General features: G+C 49.1%; 1 protein-coding gene across 1 annotated transcript in view; it reads left to right on the top strand.

The window, feature by feature from the left end:
• Window positions 1-281: 281 nt before the first annotated feature.
• LOC149340221 (uncharacterized) overlaps window positions 282-24,408 on the top strand; it is a 47,097-nt gene continuing 22,970 nt past the window's right edge. The window contains exons 1-2 of the mRNA XM_089549005.1: window positions 282-415; window positions 2,924-3,556. Of these exons, the coding sequence (XP_089405131.1) occupies window positions 3,094-3,556 (463 nt within the window). The 5' untranslated portion in view covers window positions 282-415; window positions 2,924-3,093. The remainder of the gene's footprint in view (window positions 416-2,923; window positions 3,557-24,408) is intronic.

Below are 24,408 nucleotides of genomic sequence, written 5' to 3'. Positions count from 1 at the left end.
AGAACTGCCACCGGCGGTGGCCGCGGGAACGCGACGTCCGCGCAGCCTGCAATTGCCCACGCGCACACACACCTAACCGCGTCCAGCGAAACGAACCAAGTGCGGATAGACAGAAAGAACAAGAAAAAAAGTAAAGCACGAAACGACACGAAAAACACGGGACACCACCACGGCGGTCCGCTTGCGCTTTTGTTCCTAAGTGCGGTATAATCTCGTTTCCTTGACAGGCGTCGTCACCGTTGCCGCAGTGCCGTTCCCCTGACAACAAAAGAACCGCTGCAGCCAGCAACGAGCCAAGCGGGCGCCTAGTCGAGGCGGCGAAAAAGCGCCTGCGCTGTCAACTACCGCGGGCACAGCGTGGATCGGCGGGCTCGATCTGATTGGAAAGTGATCGCCGGGAGGGGAGGCTTCGGAGGTGAGTCGACAATCTCTCGGCATGCTGAGCCACTCCTCTTCGCCACGTTATTACCGCTCTTGCGGCTACTGGTGCGGTAGAGCTCACTAGCAATTTCCCGGCAGTGGCGTGGTTCTTCGCCTGCACACAGCCGCTTTAAGAGGCTCTCCTGTGGTTGCTCGCCAAGGCACTGTCGGCAGGAAGCGCGCGTTTTCGGAAGCATGTGCGGTGACGCTGGCGCACTGGAACTCTTGTGTGGTCGTCTCCGGGACTTCCGCTTCGCGCTTGTGCGTAAGCTCATCTTAATTCAAATCCTCACTCAGCCCTCTTCTCTCTTGTACCGGCTTCTCTTTCCTTATATACTTAAAAGCGTGCCTTATCGTGCTAATCGGGACGATCTGTAACCTTAATTTCCTTCATAAAGCACCCTCTTATTTGCATATGCAGGCACGGGGGTTGATGGCAGGTGGATAATTATACTCTTCAGTGAACTATTCACTTTTCTTAGTGCTTGCAGATTAGTCGAAAGCGCAGCAAACGGGTCCATCCAGGTACACGTAAGGATTTTTGTGCGGCTAAGTCAAAAACAAAAAAGAAAACACGGAAAATTATTTATGAATAGCGCATTTGCTTCTATAAAATTGAGTGCAGTGTGTCTGCTTGCATGTTCACTTTGTTTAATGCAGGTTTAACCTGTTTTATTTAGTTTTGATTTCAGATAAAAGCAACTTTGATGAGTCCGTTCGTATTTCCCGTGCTCTAGACTCCCCGCCAGCAGGGTCTCACTTCCGCTTCCGGCGCACTAGTCTCTGCATGCGACCTTAAAAGAATTAAGGCGGTTGTTGACACCAGCGGGTACAGCATCTGACAGACAGGAACTCATGTCATCGGTCATCTGGCCGTTTCTTGAGATGAAGTAACGTTGAAAGATGCGCACCTCGCGTCCAGGCAAAGTGTCATCAGCACATTGCGCTGTTGGTGTCGCCATCAGTCGCCGTCGTTCTTCTACGAAATGAAAGAACATCCCAGGAGGGAGTGTCACGTGACAGTTTTGAAATCGAGTCACAAAAAGCAAAAGGGAGATAGCCGGCCCTCGCGTGACGTTTCCCGCTCTTCATTGACCAGGGCCAGGCCTCATCGCCCACATTGGGCCGACTTCGGGGTGTTCGGAATGAGAAAAGGGAAAAGCAGCTTTAAGGGGGCTTGGCTGGCTTGTGGAGGCCGGCAGCGGACTTAACGCTCCGCCGTCAGTTTTTGGTCTTGTTTTCCCGTTGTTCTACGACCACATGTGGAGAATACTGCGCCGTTAGCGAAAGTGTATCGCTTATTGTGAAGGCTGTCTTGAAAGGTACGGTGCTCCTAGAAGGGAGGACTTTTATTTCAATATTTTCGTGTAATAAAAGACAGTAACAGTCCAGGAGGCAGAAATTCTTGAACATCCAACACACAAGGGTCCCAGAATAGTTAGCGTAGAAAGTGGCTCAGCCGGGAATGAAGGTGCCATGGATTGTAAGCAGTCGCGATCAACCGGATAATGTATGATTGATTTTGGTTTGGTTTGGTTTATGGAGTTTAACGTCCCAAAGCGACTCAGACTATGAGAGACGCCGTAGTGAAGGGCTCCGGAAATTTCGACCACCTAGGGTTCTTTAACGTGCACTGACATCGCACAGTAAACGGACCTCTAGAATTTCTCCTCCAAAGAAATTCAACCGCCGCGGCCGGGATCGAACCCGCGTCTTTCGGGTCAGCAGCCGAGCACCATAACCACTGAGCCACCGCGCTGGCGCTAATGTATGATTGAGTCTACAGAGTAAAGCCTAAGCAAAGAGCATCAGGTATGCATTGCCGCTGTGTTAGCTCCAGCCTCCTTACTCACAAACCTGTCCTCACGTGAGATCTCTCCCTTCCTGACTGGGCGGTGCCTTTGCTGAGGTCTTATCGCCCATCGGGATTTGCCCGAGTATGGGTGCCAGCCAACTAGTCTATCTTAAGCCCTAAAGCCTACTAAAAGCTTCGGCACCAGGGCTGCAGTGTTGCACGCCATCTCCAGCTGATCGCGGCACATGGCCAGCCAAAGCGGGCTCGTTGTCTCCGCCTTGCGACAACTCGCGTCGTTGCCATTGCAAGAGCGCCCCAGTGCCCCGACTTCACTTTCACCGGCGCTTACGATTCAGACAGCGTCCCTTCGGTGGCTGTCGCGCTTGCGTTCCCGGCGTGTTATCGGCCAGGGCGCTAGCGTTGCTCCACCATGCTATCCGAATACCCCTCCCCCGAATCGAATCGCGACTGGCGCCCCAAGGACGATGACGGCGCTCCAGCGATGACAGCGACGTCACTGCAGTATCAGAACTGGACGAAGAAGGCACGCACTGCCTTCACTGTCCAGCCCAGACGTCGGCGCAAAAAAGAAAGCAGTCCACCAGGGGCGATTTACATGTGTGTGTGGGCTGCATGGCGAGTGGTAGGCCGGACGAACGCGAATCTCTCCTCCCTCCCCCCTACCCTCCTCCCCCCTCTCGGCCGCAGGAAGAGGCGCAGCAGCAGAGCGGCGGCAGACGACCCGGACCGGTGGAAGTCACGTCGATGCTCCGGGGGAAAAAGATTCTTGCGGGGCGGCCCTTATTTCTGCGGCCCTTTCCCTCTGTTTCTCAGTGAACTGCCCGCCAGCGGCGGTGCCGGTGGTGGCGGGGAGAGAAATGATTATCGCGGCGCCTGGGAGCAGGCAGCGGCAGCTTTGTCGGACGCTGGCGTGCTCCGGCTACGGCGGCGGCAGTGGTGGAGGTGGACGATGCGGATGCGCTGTCGCCGCCGGCAAGGCGCTGCTGCTTCCGTCCGTCGTCGCTAGTGGCTGGCCGACCAGCTGGGAGGACGACCGGTGCGCGCCCCGGGCGGCGGCGGCGGCTGGCCGTGCGCCGGCTGCGGAGAAGAAGCCGCCGCGAGAGTGGAATATGGGACGAGACCGCGATCGGCCGCCGATGAGCGCGGGACGCCGCGACGGTTGGCGCCAATTCCCGTCGCGCCGCCAGCTGACGGCGAGCGACGCGTTAAGCTTGGATGGTCGTTGCTGCTGCGTGCCTTCGGCAGGCGACGGGTCGCCGCCACGGCCGGATCAGCGGCGACGACGCCGTGACTCACTTGGGGCGCACGGAGGTTACGCAGGTAAGAGAGCCTATTATGTTGGAGCGTTACTACCGTTACCGCTTAGTTCCGCGCGTGCAGCGCGCGCATGCGCAGTTGCTTGCAGGGTCGCTAACGGCGCGATGGTGCGGTAGCTCTAAACTATGCGTTCTGCAAAGTCTGCGCGTGTGCTGTACACGTCGTAGGTAGCGCCTAAAGGTTGCGGTGCATGGAATAACGCTGAAGCTACTGAAGCTGCGACTGCTACTCGCCCTATGAGCGAGTTAGATGTCCAATGCAATGGGTTTGCTGTTCTGGGCGTCGACTCTGCGAGAAATGCGTGCCCGTGGAGGCTATATTATGCAGCGACGTGTAGATTCTGGAAAAAGGCTTCTAGATGTGCGTGGCTGTCTGAAGCAATCAAACGGATTCTCCGCGTTAGTGCAATGCGTTTGATATCATGCTGGAGCTCTAATAACTGCTGAAAAGTACAGCTAGACTGCGTGATGAAGCGTTGGCTTCCGGAAACCATACGATGGCAAACATGGACAGTGGGTCTTTTGTTCACGATTTCAAACAGGGACTCGCCAAACAGTGGGACGACGACCACAAGGGTCTTCACTCTTTTGGCTCAGCGATAAGTCGCTCGTACAGCGCTTTTTGTTTTCCGCATGCAACTGGATTTTAATCATCATTGTGGCCTACTCGCATCTTGCATTCGTCATCAACGATCAGGTTTATCCCACTGCTATAAGCAAAGGACTTTACTACTGCTCTCCACTCAGCACTGGCATTAGCCAGCCGTGACCACTCCATCTGAGCAGATTTCCTAGTCTTATTGCCTCACCTGCCTCTCTGTCGCCCTCGACTACATCATTTTCTTCCTACTGCACCAAGTCTGTTGCCCTGGCAGACCACTAATTACCTACTCTGGGTATTACAAGCCCTGCCCGAAGTTAATTTTCTCTTGTACGATATATCACTAACACGCCTTTTGTTCTCCAGTCCACACCAGGATTTTTCTGCCCGTTAAGGTTAGCACTGTAACTTTCCCTGCCGTAGCTGGTTAAGGTTTCTAGTCGCATTTCAAGCATTTCGTTCACCTTTAAGTTTCGGCCCCATCCCACATCTATGTTCTGCTGTTTATGACCGTTTAGTTTTTTTGCCTTATAAATCTCTGCGTGCAACGGTACGCCGTCTTGAACGACCCATCAGACATCACAGAACGATTCTTGTTTCTCTTAGATGTACCGTACCGATATTGCACTCTCCGCGTTGCCGACAGTTACAGTCAATGCCAAACGTTTGCAAACTCTCACATCTACCGCTGCGCGTCCTATTGATTTTGTTTCAGCGAGTGCGACGCCAAACGCAGATAGAAAGCTGATAAGTTACACTGCGCGGTAATGCACTGCATGCAGCCTTGCTCGCCAAAGCAGGGGAGTGATTGACTCTCAAGAAAAATAGCAGTACAGAAAAAAAAAATTGTTGGCGTGCTGCTTAGACAGCGAAGCGCTCGATCGCGTGCTGTCCGAAGCCTCGCGAGTTCCCTTAAACACCGGCGCATAGCGTGCCCTCCAGACTGTGTTATTACAGCTATTCCCGTCACCCCCCTTGTTATTATATCGCTACTGTCGCTCCCGGCGCCGGTCGGCGAGTTTCGACTGTGAGCCTTACAAGACGGCGGAAACTGCGAACGTATATACTATGGCATATCGAGGAAGCAGGAAAAGCGAACCGTACGCGGGATAAAGACGCCCGTCCATGCATGTCATGCGTGTACGCGTGTATAGATGTATACATACATATACCCACACTCAACGAAGACCCCCGTCGACCCCCCACTGGACCGGTTCACGTGCGCGCCTACGCTGATCCCGTCACGTTATACGAGAACAGGAACAAGGCGGCACTGTGCGGTAGAGGATCGCGTTCCAACACAGTTACACGGAGAGGCACAATTTACCTTACAGTTAACCTGACTCCGACCGAAGCGCGGGAATATGCGGTTGGACGATGTGATAAACCTAACGCACTCGGACGAATGAATTGGTCGACTCCTCGTGCTAGAGAGGAGTTTTTTTAAATAAGGCAGGGATGGACTTTAGAGATTGAACTCCATGCTTTCACGGATCGTACTTTGCGTCCACGCTGCACAGCTCATCTGAGTAACAGTCTAGGTACGAGCTCACCTGGACAGCAGTAAAAACAGCCCTTGCCTTGTAGCTACACTCTGTACGGACCATAGAGTTTCTTACTATTACCTAGAGGGGAAGCTGGCGGCACTGCACTTCAGCCACCATGGACGCCCAAAGCACCATGGGGCGGTGAGCTACTTGTTGCGGCACAGTCGTAGTTTTTTGGGAACATGAAGTGGCACTACTAAGACGTTTCATTCCGAAAACGCTGTTCGTGTGTGCGCAGACGACTTTCGCGCGAACGCAGTGGGCAAAACCCATAGTAGTGAAAACGCGACGACGCACGACGCCAATAAAAGGTTTCACTTTTCCGAAATGCCATTAAAAAACCTCTTATAGTAATTAAGCAACAGCATCCTTTTTGAAAACATATTTACTTTTAAAAGTGCGCCTGCTATTTACGAAATATTAGTTTTTATAGTGTTCACTACTTGGCCAATAGGAGAGCGAGTCGTCTCTTATTTTGGGCAAACTTTGCACTTAAATGCTTTTCTGCTCGTTTGTTGCAATCTTTAGACAAGATATTGAATATTAGGACGCTTGTAGTTATCAAACAGCTTTATTTTTCTATTATTTTTTGGCCAAAAGTTGCAGTTCCGCAACAAGTAGCTCACCGCCCCATGATGCTTTGAGCGCCCATGGTGGCTGAAGTGGTCTCGAGGGGTCGCCATGCAAACTCCCATAGACGGGCTGCCAGCTTTCCCTCTAGGTAATAGTAAGAAACTCTATGGTACGGGCGCATAGTCTGACGCGATTTGAAGGTCACTTTAGGCTTAATCTTCTTAGGTAACGTGCTATGACGCAGTTTATTTTCGCAAGAAGGCTGGAAGGAATGCATCAGCGTATCCAGCGGAGTGGTTTCTTTAACCTGAACCGTCATTTTTATTATAACACAAAGCGACTGTCGTGGTAGTAAAAATTTTTTAAGCCTGTTCAGCTGAAACGACTGCGATAACCTTCAAACAGCTTTAGAGACGGTACACATAGAGCGCACACTGCATACATTGCCGTGTGGATAGTAGATAGAAGGTTATATAGGTTACGCATGTTATCCAGCTAAGCATATCAAGAATGGGAAAAACTAGTAGACAAACATAGCCTCGATTTAATGCATGGGCTCCTACAGGCACGATCCGTGGGAGCGCATTTCTGGAGCAATCGCACACACCGTGGCACGTGTGTATCTGTCCTCTATTTTTCTTTTTTTTTTTAGCATAAACCTTGAAAGCGCAGCGGTTTGTTACGGTGAGAAGATACTGTTTTCTGCATTACACTTCCGCACAGCTTATCCCTGCTTGAACGAAGATGTTTATCGCCGTTCCGGATTAAACTCTTTCTTTTCTTTCGACGAGACTCCGCATCGCATGGAAGTGAAATCTCTCTGTAAATGAGCCAGTCTTGTAGCAGCAACAAGGGCGTCCGTGTCGATTATGTCCGCTGGATGGGAAACAAAAAAGTGCTCGAGCAATTGTTTCGGCGTTCGCGTAATTGTAACGTCTCAGCCGCTTTGCGCTGCTGCGTAGGCAAGCTCCGTATAGTTCGCCTCGCTGCCGACTCCAGCCTTTCGAGAATCGTGACGCAATTAAAGGCTTTAAAAATGTGCCAAAAGCTCAGGCCGGCCTCGCAGCACGCACCAGGGATAATTGGAGGGCATATTAAACCATTTAGGGTGCACAATACGCACAATACCACACCATATCTCCGCACTTCATATTCATGTCGCGTTTAGACCATCGATGTGCCTATCGCGAGCACACACTGAATAACTGTACAGTTAGCATACCTATGTGAGGTGAACCATAAGATTCCGCCGAGCTCCAATGTGGGTCGTTTTGAGGGGGGAGTCTTACTTGTCTGTACTGTCACTCCTACAAGTATTTAAGGGACGGTAGACTTGAACCCGCGGCTGCGGAGTGCTGCTGTGCTTGATGGCCGAAAGTGAAATGCATTTCTCTGAATCCAGAACAGCGGGTGTGTTTGTCCGGCGTATTCTCCTCGCGCTTCTGAACGATTAAGTGTCGCTAGCAAATATGCGTAACGCATAGAGTTTGTGCGTCCAAGTAGATAGGTGTCGCACCGTTGTCTCATCGCCGAGAAAAAAAAATAAGCGTAAGCTGGCCAAAAATGTATAAACGCGAAGCACAGTGGCAAGGACAGGTGTTTGAGTTCGCTAGCGAAAGTTTACAGCGAAAATTCGTGGCACGTTTGAGGCCTCCAGACAGAGTATACGTAATTTCCTTTCATTGTTTTCTTTCCTCTGTCTTTGTTTCTCGGCTGTTGGTAACAAAAATAAAAATATTCCCTGTGTGAAAGGCATTAAAGGTGCACTGAAGAGGAATCTGAACTCGTATTTTTACCTCTGGAACTCGATCTACACGTTCCGAGCGTTCTTGGAAACTTCGAATCATTGCCCTGTGCGGCCTATTTCCCTAATTTAAATCGAATTAACGTCTGGCTCCTGCCTTTTTTTTTTTTTTTTTTTTTGAATTCCCCATAAGCGGTGGGACGAGTCGACCAACCTTTCACCCAGTCCCGTGGCGGCTTGCCGCTCTGCCATCGGCGGAATGATACGTAGTGATCGGCGAAAGCAAAGAGTCCACGCGTATTTTTATTTCCGTGGGCCTAATTTGCAGCGATGTAGTCTGTGACTAGACCTATTTATTCAAGGAAACCTAAAAGAAACAAACTAAAAGCGAAAGCAAAGTCGCCACGCGACTGCCTGAAAGGCACTCCATGAATCGGTCGACTCCTCCCACCGTATGCGAGGAATTAAAAAAAAAAAAGGCGGGAGCCGGTCGTTAATTCGATTTAATTTGGGAAATCGGCTACAAAGGGTAATAAATCGAAGTTTCTAAGCATGCTGGGAACGTGTAGCTCGAGTTCCCGCGGCAAAAAGACAAGTTCGGATTCCTCTTCAGTGCACCTTTAAGAGGGCAAGCTTACTTATTTCCTCTGTCCGGTTGGCTAATAGGAAAAACTTTCCAACAACTCTATTTCTTGCCTGCGCCTTAATTCACTGACTCCTCTTGGCAAAGCGAAGCGCAGCGCATCCGCGACGGCGGAAAAGCGGTGGCGCGCCTGCACGATGTTCGCGGGTGGGTCGTATCGTTTTGTGCGCTGCCCGCGAATAACGTTGTCCCTTTCAGTAATGTGTTGGTTTTAACTGTCAGCTTTTGAACAAGTGCTACACAGGAAGAAAAAGGCGAACCGTTTCTTTACCCTTGCTAGTTGTCATTGCCATTGTGCCGCAACCAGATGCGGAGAAGATGATGACTGGTGTAGAAAATGAAGCTTTCTTGCGCGTGTTGACGTTTTGAAACAATAGAGGAGCTAGGCCGCCTGTTCTGCCTACTATAGTCGGATACAACTCTCTCTCTTTTTCTCGAAAATCGGCAAACTCTTACTTCCCTTACCACATTAATAACAACATATTAGGTCGGGCTACTCAATACAAATACTTAGGCGTTCACTTCTCACCGAACCTTTCTTGGACTGCTCACATAAACACCATTGCTGCCAATGCTTCACGATCATTACGTTTCCTGCGCCGCAACTTACAAAGCACTACTGCTAATGTGCGTAAACAAGCCTATTTAACTTTTGTTAGATCTCAGCTCGAGTATGCGTCTTCCATCTGGTCTCCTCACCAAAAGTACTTAATTGACATGCTAGAAGCAATCCAAAATAGGGCTAGTCGATTTATTTCACGAAATTATAGTTTTCAATCAAGCATTACCCAAATAAAGCTGGAACTTTCTTTCCTTCCATTAAGAACTCGTCGAGACATAGCCCTTTTATCTCTGTTTCACAAATTAATCCATGCCACTCAGTCACCTTTATCGCACCTGCAACGACCCTCTTATTCATCAACCAGATCGCACAATAACCTCAACTACACGCGCATTTATGGCAGTACTCACGCCTTTAACTTTTCTCCGCTCCCACGTGCTATATGTCTATGGAATGATCTTCCAAACTGCATTGCATCGCAGCGCAACCACGGCACGTTTCATAATCATCTGGTCAAACATTATATAGATAACACATAGCACGTTTTCTTTGCCCGAGTCATGCCTGTTTTTTTTTTGTTTTGTTTTTTTGTCACACCCTGTTTATCAGCCCATTTGCCTTCCTGTGTATTTGCTCATGTTCTTTTTTTTTTCCGTTACTATTATGTCGTATTTATATTCTATTTTTTTATTCAATGTTTTTCTGCATGTATTTTGTACTGTCGTGATAATTTGTAATCAGCTTTTAGAATGTAACAGTGTTTGTTTCTACGCATTTTTGGTTTCTTCTAGCTACTGTTGCACATATATATTGCTTCCCCCTTACTCAATGCCTCCCTGGAGGCCTGTAAGGTACCTGTAAATAAATAAATAAATAAATAAATAAGTCTGCAGTGGAGCTGCGCCTATATTCAGGATCGCCACACAGAATTTCCCCACGACAGAAAAGTATTCCCTAGTTGAAACTTCCCTTGTTACCTAAACAAAAAGCTAATCACGAGAAAAAGTTTTGGTGCCTGGCTTGTTTAATGTAGCCAAATATTAAAAATCTGATTTCGTTTACTATTGTGGATGGTCAGCGGACTAATAAAAGGCGCCGCGGACCATGGCCCAGTTTTAGCAATTGGTGCTTATTTTTTTTTTTTTTAAGTTGTATCCTACTATAGGAGAAAAAGAATGTTTCGAGCAGAGGAAATGGCGCAGTAACTGTCTCACTTCTCGGTCATGACAATTCAATCGCGTCATGAGGGAAGGGAAGAAGGTGGAGGTGAAACAGGAAAAGAGAGAAAGAGGCGCCATAGTGGAGGGCTCCGGAACAGTTTCGATCACCTGGGGACGTTTAATGTGCAGTGACATCGCTCAGCACACGGGCGCCTTTTGCGTTTTACTAGGAATAATTCGTAACAACTGTGCGTTTGATAGAGAGGGAGGGGAGGAGGAGCGCACGATTGTGAAAAGGAAAACGAGTACAGGTCGATAAGGAGCACCATATGAGTGATGGGTTGGACGGAGAGGTCCGGTGGAACGGTCCCGGAGCGCGTGCTATGTTGACTCTAGATACGTTTTTCTTCACGTGCGGGGCTCTGTGAAGGCCATGGCGTGGGCGCTATTTCTCGGCGTCAATAAAATATAGCCGAAAACTCAGATCATATACGTCTGTACTACGGCTGAACCGATGTGATGATGACTTCGCTCGGCGTTGACGATTGAGTTCATTGCTTGATTATCTAAGGGGGGCGGAGAAGTTTCGAGTTTCTTTTGTTTTCGTTTTCTTTCTTGTTATTCGCTTCACATCCAGTCCGCAGTCACCTTTTCCCGATATGAGTCTGGCCTCCACACAGTGGAAAATAAAGTAAATTTATATGTAGACCACGGACCCGGCGACTTGCAGCGCTGAGCGTTTTTTTTACTTGCTGCGCTAAGCAAGTTTTTTTTCCCCCCTTCAAAATGTCCTGCATTTCTCTTTTAAACTGATTTTTTTTTTATTCTTGTCGCGAGGTATTGCGACGCGAATTTTTGCGGGACAGTATGCTGAGAGCTGGCTCACGGCGCGCAGTAACAACGAACCCATCACTGTATTTCGCAAATTGGCTACCATGCTTGCGACAGAGGCCTGGCTGTTTAGCCCACCGTTTATAAAAGGATCTATAAACGATGGTTTAGCCTACATGTCGCGCGATTGCTAACGCGAAAAGGGCTAGAAACGAAGCCATCGCACTGCGTCATTATACTTTGCGCCACACATACGCGCGGCAGCTTAATGCAACCGGTGCACTGAAACTAGGCGATAAACGAGCGCGCAATCCTTCTGAGGGCGGTTAGGGGAGCTCTGGAACGTTTATGGGACATTGGGCAATAGGTGCAATCTCGTATCATAGCCTGCGACGCAATGCAAACCTGCAAGGCCTTTTTGCAGAACCAGACTAAATATCCGAAGAGGTCATTTCAACCTTTCGTAGTCGCCGCTGCACTATCCGTCAGCAGGTGAAAAAATTATTTTTACTTGCTTAACCGAAATGTTTGCTTTAGGTCTCACGCTTTTCGGCAAACTAGTCCTGCACTGCAGTAGTGAAGGCCTAAAAGTGGGCAGTTAACTTCCACTGATGCTGTTGAATGCGTTTCCTCCGCAATATGAAAAGATATGTTCGTGCAGAACGCCAGACACTAACAGTATTTAACAAATAGTCTGATTGTCTTTTAACGAATAGTCTTTAACAAATCTTTAACACTAATAGTCTTTCACAAATTGCAGTTGCATACACTGGCAGTGCTCAAAAATAAGCCGCGAACGCATTCTTCAGGAGGTGATGGGTTCGACTCCCGCTGCCGGCCGGTTGCCAACAGGTTTTCTCAAATTTGTGCAAACCAACCTATCCTGGTGCTCGGCTTCCCAGGGTTGCATGGCTTGGGAAAGGAACCCGCGCCTTTAAATCCCGTCACTGTTGTACTTGAACGGGCATACCGAGGGGGCCACAATGGGCTTCAGCGCACAAGGCGTATTTCGGTCCCTAGCTTATAGATTTTCCATCGAGGGTGGGTGAGGCGACCAAAGGCCCTTTTCCAAGCATTTCTCCTTTGAAGAGCCGAACACCAGACCGGGGCAAATCTTTTACATATAGAAAACCGGTGAGTACCCAGCGGCACTGGGGATCGAACCCAGCTCGTCCCCAATGCGAGGCGGCTGCTCTGTAACACAAGGCCACCTCTTCGGTTCAGGGCACGAGTTCTTTTGCTCGCACCTGTAAGCGTTTAGCGCATTCATCTCGAAAACACCCTGTTTTCAGCAGCCATCCCGCATTCCAGCTGTGCATTTTGCAGAGCGCGCATTGCGTAAGTAGTCTATAGGTGTCCTGTTACGTAACATTTAATGCTCTCGTATTACCAGACCGTGGTGCTGGGTTCCCCATGAAAGCGCCAACATATGGGCGCTTGCTTTCACAGGAATTCGCGATTGCACTCGCGCCGACACTTTCTCCCGCGGCAAACGAGCGGCACAAAAAAAGAAGAAAAGGAAAAAAAAAACAGAAAAAGTGCCAAGTAGGCGGTCACGGTGTTCTCGCGGCCAACCAATTTGCGCGCCGTATACGACGCGCGAGCGCTGTATGGAGCTTCGCCAAGGGCGTGAAGAAGGTATTACGTGACGCGTCGTAATTGGGTCAAAACCACGCGTTTAATGTTTTCGCCGTTTCCCCCGCCACGTGTGCCGAACACCACGCAACACCGACCGGCCGGGCGCGATGGGCAGACCTCGCGCGGAGAAGAGGGCACGGGGCGGCGGGTCTTTCCTTCGCGTCGGGACGCATCGCGGCGCTGGACCCGACGTTAGTGATGCAAAACTATCGGAAAATTGACTATCGATAGTGTAAAAAAAAACTATCGATAGTGCTACTATCGATAGTATTATCGATAGTAGTATTGATAGTCTATTATCGATAGTAATACTATCGGCAGTGTTGCTATCGATAGTATTACTAGCGATAGTACCGCTATCGATAGCAAGACTATCGATAGTGAAACTGTCGATGGTAAGACTATTGCGTAGGCCGCGATAACAGGCGAGTCCTGTCGTTACTCAAACCATCACCTCCATACCACACACTCAGGAAGCCAAGTTTAGGATGCAGTGGGTACGCGTGGTTGATTTTATAGAATCGGTAGTACTATAAATAAGAAGCAGTATTGACACGGCTATCGACAGTACTATCAACAGAATCATCTAAAGTACTATCGATAGCAATAACTATCGATAGTACTATCGATAGTACTATCGATGGTAAAAAAGACTATCGATAGTTCGATAGTGACTCAACTATCGATAGTACTATTGATAGTTTTGCATCCCTACCCGACGTCCTTCGCGCTAACTGAACTTGTATACTTTCGCCGCAAAGAACCGCCTCGCGCCAAACGAGGCGTGCGCTGTCGGAGCAAACAACGCGCCTGTTTGCTCAGCGTAACGCCGCGTAAAAGGTACGCCAAGCGAAGCAACGCTACTTTTCATAATCCCCAGCTCATATAGCTTCGAATCTGACCGCCTCCTTCCAAGCCCTCGGCGTTGATATATGCGGGCGAGCGCAGTTCGCCATTTTCTCGGTATAATCTTTGTGCGCAACAAACGCGCCACGATTGAGAACGGCATTAGGTGCGCGGTGAACCGTGATGCGTCGGTCAGGGACGCCACCGTGTACATACGGGACTGCATCCAGTGTGTGTAGTATCGGCAACGTCTACTCTTCGATGCGCTCAGATATCGACTTAAGCTGCGCAGGGAAGTTTCCCTTAGAGAGGGGGAGCTGGTATCACTGGTGTATGGTGATAGTAGCTTCCATATAGGCTTTAACATTTGCGGGACTTACGTGGCTACTGTTGTCAAACCGGTGACACAGAGCGCGGACACTTTTCAATGCCTGCAGCTAATCCTCAAACGTCATTAATCTCTGCGAATTTATGTTTATTTAGCTCCACTGTCACCGCTTAGTACACATGGTATGCTCGTTCATCACTGCCAGGTTCTCCGCAGGAACGCCGGCGACCTCTAGCGGTCGGGCATGGTGGGCACCGTTGTCGTTATGGCAAGCGATGTGTGTAAAAATGTTGCTCAAAACAGGCAGGTAGCGCTCGAATGCACAGGACAGAAGCTGTGAGTGTATTCACTGAAGGAACTGGTAGAATTAGTGAATAAAGTCTTTATTTCAAAGCGGCGACGGCTCTCTACCGCTGTTTGGGGATCAGGAGGTATGAGTGCGGAGGTTCAGAACCAGCTTCTAGTCTGTTGTTGCCATAGTCTTCATAACTGCGTGTTGTCTTGTCAGTCGACCTCTCACATACTACTCGAAGCAGGACGCTCGCCAACGTACGTCGCGATGGCTTGTGCTGTGGTGCTAGATTGTATCCGTTGTTCTAGGATGGACACGTTGTCATGTGGCATTTCCTGCCTGGTTACACTCTCTCCAGTAGGCAATCCAGTGAAGTTGTGAGATCCCGGAGTATGGTGTCGAAAACTGACAACGCCAAGTATATGGAGAAGCTGAAAGGCAAGCCGATCAATGTATCGTCTATAAACGTCTGATGAGCAGATTACATCAAAGCTTCAGGAGATGCTTGATGGCAGCTTTGTTGCTAAGAACTGATACTGGATTCAAACCTTAAGGTTCGCATTCCATCTGCCGTCAATTGCAGTTGCTAAGTGAACGACTCTCGGCACTTGGCTATGACAAGGTGATGAGGCAAGCAGTAGAAAAAAAATTGTAAAAGAATGTAAAGAACTCTCACGTGGTGTCTGCACACGTTACTGTGTAAGAGAGTATGCTCATCTAACCACACTTTGTTTCACTTTCATCACCACGCTTGGCACTTAGCGGCATACACATGTGGCAGCGACGAAATAGGAGCTGTTTAAAAAATCTAGCTTTAAAATTTTCTTGACATGTAGCCGCATTCTCATGTAGATTAGGACAACGCAACGTTTATCGTTTAGCCCTTCCTTCCCAACTGAAAGGTGTGTGTGATCAGTGGCTCAAGCACGAATTATTTTAGAACTGAAACAGAATACTAAGTGATGCGCACTTTTTCGAGTTATTTTTTTTTTCACATGCCCGTCCATCGCTGCTTAAATTTCCACTGGAATAAGTACTGAATACCTCAATTACGGGTCCTCTATATGATTTCTGTTTTGTTTTTTTCTTCAAAAATCTCGTTTTTTTGTTGTTGTTTTTTTGCCGTCTCATGCCTACAGTGATGTTGAATCCCGGGAGTCGTACGGGAGGGCTTCTTTGAAATCAAAGTCACTTCTCGCCCAGACAGGAACGCACAAAAACCTAACATCGGTGGTACAAGCGCTCTCTCACCCTCCAGCCGGAGCGAACGTCGCCATTGGTCAGGCGGTGAGTTCTCCAGAAAGTTCGAGTAGTTTCGAACTTTCTGGAGTTTTCTCCAGCCGGACGTCGCCGCTTCCGGGCTAAGTTGAGAGGCCATCGCTCAACGTGCTCAAGGCTGTGCATTCTCCGCCGGTCATCAGCAAATTTTTCTCCACTGTTCTCATACTTTCTAAGCCAGAATCGAGCATGTTGACTTTCGCGCTGCGCCTGCTTCTTAAACGTTCGCCGAATTTTGTGGCTCCCATATGTGCGTAGTTAGTCAACACTGCTTTCGGGGTCCCAATTATGCTTTCTTTGACTGATTTACAATTTATGAAGTCGTTACTTCATCAAATCAGCAGATTTTATACCTTTTAAGGCGATCACGATTCAAAAACAAGAAATGTAGAGAGCACACACTCACCGAATCTTCCGTAAAACGCGCAGAAGTCTGTCTCGAAAACGACTCTCAGCGTTCATTTCGCATGTCTGGTTTCAAATGGCTCCGCGCAGCTTGTCGCCAAAGGGTTTTAAATGTAAGCAGCAGCTATTCGTGCAGATAGCATAGCAGTAGCTGAGAATGAATCCAAACAAGTTGCGTGCTCAAGTGGATTTGCCATGCCCGAAAGATTTAAATCTAGTTTGGTATCCTTCCGAGCTTCAGTTATCAAGATACGCTCGCGAGTCAGTGCATCGGTTCGTGACGCACTTCAGCTGCTTCTTTTCAGGGGCTGCGTAGGTTTCTACGAAGACCTCCTATTGAGGCGGCTCAACAGTCTGGAGCCCCATCGCGACGAGCTGCATTCCTTCAGACGCAAGTGCGTCTCCCCTAGCAATTAAATCGGCTCCCCGATCCGTATAGTAAACAAACCTATACAAGGATATTACACAGCACGCAACTCCACCCATGCAAGACGCGCGATCGCAGCAAACGTGACTTTCCGAGTTTGACGTTATAGACTTCCAAGACAGAATCTCTTCGAATCCTCGCACTTGAAGAAGTCGAGTCTTCTCCCTATTTGTGCCGGCTGCTTCACCCGGTTAGTTACCGCACCATTGCGATCTGTTCAATTTATTATTGCTGTCTACCTCCACTTGCTATTTTCATCTCCTGTCTACGTTGAAAAAAAAGTAAGGAAAATATATGAAGGAAGGGCTTGCCGGGCCTGTTAGCCCCGGCCTCAGATCGCATTTACACTTTTTTATTGTTCTTGTTTCTTCTGATATAATTTTCCAGCTCTTTTCATAGGTGTGGTGCGCTCCTTGCGTGGACTCTGAGCCCGAGATGTGAGCCTATACTGTTTGATCCCCAGTGCGCGCTTCGTCGTTCTAAGGGCCGCACGTTAGACAGGCAGCTCCTCTCGCTTCGCACAAGGGCTTCTGGGATTCCTCGAGGTACGCTGGGAGGCGGCATTGCTGTATCAAGGACTGCGCGGCCTCATTCGCGCTGCCCCCTAGCGGAAAAGATCTCAAACGTGCCCGTTACAACTCAGGACACGCGCGCGCCGCCACTGAGAATGTGCAGTGCTTGGCGCACATTGCCATGAACGATAAGGATGACCGCTGGTCCAGTCTTGCCCAGGGGTCCCTTAATGTTTATGCATATACGTCCAGCAGCTGGGAATCGCCGGTGAGGCAGGATTAACGGGATGACTTCCCGCGAAGCCAGTCCACGGAGGGGGATGCGCCGCGACCCCAGCCTTGACATTACTGGACGCTCGGTTAAAAGAAACACATCTTTCCTTGCCAGGACGACCGCGTGTACACACGTTTTCGATTCCAGTTTACGACGAGCGTGTGTGCGTGCCAGATGCTGTTTATTTTTTCCCCCTGTCCATTCGGCATTCGACGGACGTCAGAAAAAAAAAAAAGAAAGAAGAGGTGGTCATTACTTTATCGCTGAGCCTTGTTGTTGCTAAGTGTGGACGTCTTTTTTTCTTATTCCGTCCTCCAGCCTCGTGGAACCTTTTGTAGGGCACACTGCGTGATTCTTGAGACTGCTCTTAAATGCAGCCTGTGGACGTAAGCAGACAGGATTAATGAGGCTCCTCGGGGGAAATTGTAGCCATTTATCGATGAACAGAACTGTAGAGGAATGTGTAGAGTGTGTGTGGATGCTGTAGCAATCATTGAATCCCTCCTACAGAATCTGCGCCGCCGCCACTTGTTTCCCTGTAAACTGATGGCGTTGCTGAGAAAGGAAACAAAACGGGTTCGGCTGCTACGCAGGGCACAAAGCAACACACCGAGAGAGCGGGTGCATTGCCCTGCAGCGGATAGTTCTGTTTATTTGTTTATTTGATTTGTGAGCGTCAACGATAGTCAATGAACGTCAGCTGTATAGTAACAAAAAATGCGATTTACCGTCTGCGAACTTGTCACTTCCGTGGCGCTTCTTCGTGGTGGCCGTTCTTAGAAAACTAATATTGCGGCCACATTTGAAATAATTAAAGACAGATTGATGAAGGCCATTGCTGTGCAAGCACTTTATCAATGGCCCGTGAAAAAACAGTCACTTTCTTTCCCACATACCTCTGAGATACCACGAGCATTCCACACCGCGCTGAGCTACCACCTGAACCCACTCACCTAAATCAGCGACCTGGACATAGGATGCATTATATAAATTCCTCGCTCACTCTCTTAATTTCTCTCTCACTGCTGCTGCAAATACAAATTATGTATGAAAAATTTATAAGACATACTCTTCTCCCTTATTTTCATACTGAAATCTTCCATCGGTAGAATCGGCATGCCGACAGAATGCTCATTCATCTCCGCGCCGTGCACAGGACTCCCGCACGTTCAGGAACCACAACATTCGTGAGCGCCAGTGAACCTCGGGAAAAAGTAAACTCAAGTTTAGGGAGTACGTTGAGTATTAAAAAGAAAGCGTCGATAAAAACAACCATCGCTATGCTCAACAGATGCTGCTAAACATCGCGCACTGTTCGATAACGTTCATCTTAAAATCGTCGCAGAAAGAAACCCTGTGGTTAAAACACTGAAGCACCCATCCAGTTGTCGATGCTGCAATGTTCGGCATCCCTGAAGCCATAGGGTTCAGGGATAACGAAGTATATGTGAGCTTCTCGAAATAGGTTAAAGGGAAAAAAAAACGGTTGGAGAATTCGTGGCGGAAAATCAGGAAAGCGACGTGAGGAAAGATTGTAGCTGTTCAAATTGGTATGGCCTGAATGTTGCGATTTATTATTGATGGATGGATAAATTTTGGGAGTGTAATTGTTGAATTTTCTATGTTTTTTTTTTTTCCTGAAAGTTCCGAGAAAGCACTGAGTCCGGTAGCCCCCGGACACCTCTGATCATCCACCCGTCCCTCAACGCGCAGAGAGAAGAGGATTGGTTTGGGTTAACGTCCCAAAGCGACTGAGGCTATGAGAGACGCCGTAGTGAAGGGCTCCGGAAATTTCGACCACCTGGGGCTCTCTAACGTGCACACATCGCACAGCACACAAGCCTCTAGAATTTCGCCTTCAAGAAATTCAGCCGCCGCTGCTGGGATCGAACCCGCGTCTTTCGGGTCAGCAGCCGAGTGCCGTAACCACTGAGCCACCGCGGCGGGTGCAGAGAGAAGAGGAGACTGGTGAAGGAAATGCAGGGCGGTTAACGAGAAGAATATTCCGGTTTGCTATCCTGCACTGGGAGAAGGATAATAGGGGGTGAAAGTGAAAAAAGTGAAAAACGAAGAATGCCGAGTGAAAACTTGAGTGCGGCAGCCAAAATTCCTCCCGCGAGCATAACGCCCTCCCCCAGCAGGCCTTCACAGCCGAAGACCGCAGCGGCAGGAGCACACACAGTGGTCAAACCCGTGCGTCCAAAGCGCGGGAAAATGTCTCAGGAAGTGGTTTTTCTTATCTTTCAGAGAGAGAGAGAGAGAGTGAAGTAAAACCGGTCCGATTTGGGAGCTACGAAGTTCGCACCGTACTGCCGCGCAATGCGTACTGAAATGGACAAGCTATCTGTTGCGTAATCTTCGTGTTGTGTTACAACGCTCGCGGGCCTTCTTTTCAGTTGAAATTTTATTACCGAAGGAGCCGGTTCGATTCGCAATGCCAGAGATGCGTCGCCGAAGAATTCTCGCCTCACTTTTTTTTTTCTTTTCCTTCTTGGGGTCGGGGCTGAGCGCGATCTACAGTGTTTCGAGCACAGGTTACTGATTCATTGCTAACAAATATGTAGTATAGTAGTCGCACACGTACGGAGCACACATAGTGAACATGTGGGAATGCAGACGCTTCAAAATAAAGAAAGAAGTCCTGCACCAGGAACCACCGGAAATCTCCGGAAAGCTGCACCGGAAACTATATGATACGCAACGAGAGCGGTAGTTTGCGGTAACCGTTGGCGTATAAAAAACGTGCAGCCGGGTGAAAGGTTTGCAGGAAACGACCAGCGATGATGTTTCTGGAGGCAAAGTCACGACGCAATGCGACTGGCACGCCGCGGCTGAGTAAGTTTCGCAACCCGACCCCCGACTGTTTACTACTACGCTGACCAATCCTCAAGCCGCTGAAAGCCGTGTGGTTGGTGGCTCGTTAAGGCCGGAACGAACGTAAAACCCCGCGCCCACGCGGTCTCCGGGTCATCGTAAAGCTTGCCCACGCGCGGTTATAACGACCCTGAAATTATCGCTGCGCCGGTTTTATTATGCGTTGTGCCCAGTTGAAGCTTGGCTGAAAGTAAAGCACGGTACACACGGTCGCGCTAGAGCACGATATCACCGCCGCAGTTATATACGGACTTACAACCGAATAGCTGGAATGAATACTTAGACGCCAACGCTAATTCTATTTCAAGCTTTACACCGGTGAAGCGGGAGCCATTCGCTGTAAAGCCAGCGTAAAACACGGGCAGCACACCCTAAGTACGCCTTCACAATACTCCAGCGACTTGACGGAGCAGTGTTTTCGATTCCTTCTGCAGTCGAACCTCGCTATAACGAAGCGGTTTATAACGAAATAATGGATATAACGAAGGGATGACGATTCCTCTTGGAAACTAGGTCAACACGGGTTATAACGAAGCTTCGGCTATAACGAAGCAATCTCTACGTCCCTTCAACTTCGTTATAACGATTTTTAACTGTATATGTCGGCGTGACGCTCGACACAGTAAAAACGCAGTTCCCAACAAGCTGCTGCCGAACTTTCCTATTTTTCGCTCGCTCTGTAACGGCTCTGCCACGAACGTCAACTTTCTTGGTGGTTGATTATGCGCCAAAATAGGCGAAAACCAAAGAGTGCGAGCAGCCACACCGAAGAGTTTCTACGCAGTGGTCTTTGCCACTGGCCTCCTTCGTATTGCAGTGGGCTTCACATCAATTTGACAACCTGATTTAACTTAAAAGAAGGAAATTGCGAAATGCATTTAGGCAGGGCATATACGTGTATACACAGACTAACAATTAACCGGTTGTTTGTTAGAATAAAGGAGTGCATAAAAAGAGCTAGCAACCGAAATCGACAGTGGTAGCACATGCTTCGGTGCACTGATGATGGTAGGGCGTTTGCTCGGGCACTATGGCCACGGATGGTGAAGGACAGGAATAACTAGAGACCACTGGGAGAGAGCCTGTACCGTGCACTGAACGTGAAGTTCATGATTATGGTGGCGATGAGCTTGTTTTACGAGGCAGCAGCGTGTGCGTCTCAATGCAGTATTCTCAATCCCTGCTACGTTCAGTCGCGTGCGTTCCGAGAACCGAACAGGACCGACCGAACGCAGCATCTCCGGGCCGCTGCGTGCGGCCGCCCGCGGGCAGAGAGGTCTTCCCCCGTCCAAGGACGGCTCTCTCTCGTGCGACCGACCTCGTTGCCGCGCGCGGTTGTCGCCGTAGTCTACGACGCCGGAACGGTGACGCTGGCCGCGCTGTGCGACTGCGTGCGCAAACTGCCAAGCGGCGGCGAGAGAGGCGGAAAGTCCCGTTAGATGACCGTGGCCGCTCCTCTTCCCCCTCCTCGGTGCCGCTCTTCGCCGCGGAGAGCGCCCTACGGCGCGTCGTAAAGTGTACTTGCGCTCAACGGCCCACGATCGTAATTGCGTGCAATACATTGCGAGACTCCGAGGCCGGCCGCAGATGTGAGGCTGCTCTTCTCTCGTGACCAGCGCTGGACGGAAACCAGAATCTGGCCGCTGTGTGGCCGGGCGGTATGATTTAGAGGGTAGCGGTGTAACTCTCGTTTGCTCTTCCCATAGAGTTTCTTACTATTACCTAGAGGGAAAGCTGGCGGCGCTGCACTTCAGCCACCATGGACGCCCAAAGCATCATGGGGCGGTGAGCTACTTGTTGCGCTACAGTCGTAATTTTTCGGAAACATGGAGTGGCACTACTAAAATTTTTCATTCCGAAAACGCTGTTCGTGTGTGCGCAGACGACTTTCGCGCGAACGCAGTGGGCAAAACTCATAGTAGTGAAAACGCGACGATACACGACGCCAATAAAAGGTTTCACTTTTCCGAAATGCCATTAAAAAACCTCTTATAATATTTAAGCAACAACATCTTTTTTGAAAACATATTTACTTTTAAAAGTGCGCCTGTTAAGTACGAAATATTAGTTTTTATAGTGTTCATTACTAGGCCAATTGGAGAGCGAGTCGTCTCTAATTTTGGGCAAACTTTGCACTTAAATGCTTTTCTGCTCGTTTGTTGCAATCATTAGACAAGATTTTCAATGTTAGGACGTTTGTAGTTATCAAACAGCTTTATTTCTTGATTATTTTTTGGCCAAAAGTTGCAGTTCCGCAACAAGTAGCTCACCGCCCCATGATGCTTTCAGCGCCCATGGTGACTGAAGTGGTCTCGAGGGGTCGCCATGCAAACTCCCGTAGACGGGCTGCCAGCTTTCCCTCTAGGTAGTAGTAAGAAACTCTATGGCTCTTCCCGCCCCTTCTTCCGCGAATCCTTCCAGGGCGCCGCGCTCTCAATTACTCCGTGAAGTTTTTGTCGAGTTGGTTAGAGATACGCTATTCTCGCGCAGGCACAGCACAGGACGTAAAGACCAGGAGACACACACAAGCACTAAATTTAACTTAGCTTTATTCAGATTACGGGTTGCATATATACACTGCAGCGAGTGTGTATATGTATACAGCCCCCGTCAAAAGTATACAGCCCAAGGGGTTTGCTTCTATGCTGTTTAGCGGGGCCTCCTAGCACGTCTAACAGTCCAAGGCTTGGGAAAATTAAGGACGCACAGCCATTCCTCTTTCGAGGGATTACGGTCGCTGAGGATGCATAATGAGGCATCCAAGCAAACCCCTTGGGCTGCATACTTTTGACGGGGGGTGTACATATATACATTTATAATCAGGATTATTGTAAATTCATTGTAAGTGGTTTGGTTACGCGTGCCAGTAACCAAACGCGACCTGTTTCATACCATCTCTACTCTCAAGAATTTAAATACTTTTCATGCATTCCATATCACGCGTAGCTTGTACTCGCTTCCTTCATGTCGGTCATGCTAATAGTAAATGTACAGGTGTGGACATAAGTACATAAGTAAAGGGAGCATCCTATTCTGCTCCAACAGCAATCACGCCTTCCCTAACGAAAACGAGGATACGCTGTTTGTTCATTAGAAAGCGCACTATAGCTTCCACCAACCAGCATGCACGCACCATAGCCGGCAATTTCAATTAGGCAACCCGTGAAGAGTATTATGAGGCAATAGCGTGCTCCGTTTACTTGTGTCCGCATCTCCACATATGTACCATGCGATGCATGATACAGTATTTAAATCCTCCAGGGTGGAGATGGTATGAGGCAGGTCGCATTTGGTTACCTGCACGCGTGGTTTGTACTTACTTTCTTCATATCATTCATCCTAATTGTAAGTGTACGCATGCAACAAGTAATCAGAATTAAGCTCTAGTGAAGTTATCGATCGTGTGTGTGTGCTCGCCATTACGTACCGTGCTGTGTCTGCGCCAAAAAAGTGCCAATGGCCGTGCTTCAGTTTGCTGAGTAAGATAACGCCTTACAATACCCGATTTCAGATAAGAGTAAAGCAAGCAAAATAACGGCGCTTTTTCAGGCATCCATGGCACGAAAACTCATTATGGGATAAGCAGCGTGTTCCGAGAGAACCGAAACATCGTGCAGCAGTGCGAAAGGTAATGGGGCTTGTTACGAGCACTTTAAGCTGTCCGTCAGCCGCTGGGCATGCGGTTCGGGATTAAATCCGCAGTCCAGCTTACCATATTCAGCACTCATAGCATACCATGTGCTTTAAGGCGAGGAACCATCCTGTGACCCGCCGCTGTGGCTCAGTGGTTACGGCGCTCGGCTGCTGGCCCGAAAGACGCGGGTTCGATCCCGGTCGCGGCGGCTGAATTTCGATGGAGGCGAAGTTCTAGAGGCCCGTGTACTGTGCAATGTCAGTGCACGTTAAAGAACCCCAGGTGGTCGAAATTTCCGGAGCCCTTCACTACGGCGTCCCTCATAGCCTGAGTCGCTTTGGGACGCTAAACCCCATAAACCAAACAATCCTGTGACGCTCTTAGCAGCTTGGCCAACGCTTGACGGGGGAAGAAAGGGCCATCAAATTCATTAAGACGTTTCGAAGGAAAGTTTTTTATTATTTACTAGTATTCCGTGTGGTGGCGAAGTAGTCCAGAAGACACCACCACTTACGCCTCACCATATGCACTCTAAACAGATAGGATTAAGCTGTCCCCTAACGCACTCAATTTTATAAAAGAGTGTGCGCCAGAGGACAGCTTAATCCCTTTTTACTCCCATGTAGGCGTATTCGTGTTTAGAGTGTTGGTGTCTGCTGCTATACGATAGGGTACACTCCCACATAC

Source organism: Amblyomma mixtum, chromosome 6 (assembly GCF_055824585.1).
Source record: "Amblyomma mixtum isolate Tamu chromosome 6, ASM5582458v1, whole genome shotgun sequence".
Taxonomy (NCBI): domain Eukaryota; kingdom Metazoa; phylum Arthropoda; class Arachnida; order Ixodida; family Ixodidae; genus Amblyomma; species Amblyomma mixtum.
Note: the sequence above shows the minus strand (reverse complement) of the source record. Positions and strands in the feature narration are given on the sequence as shown.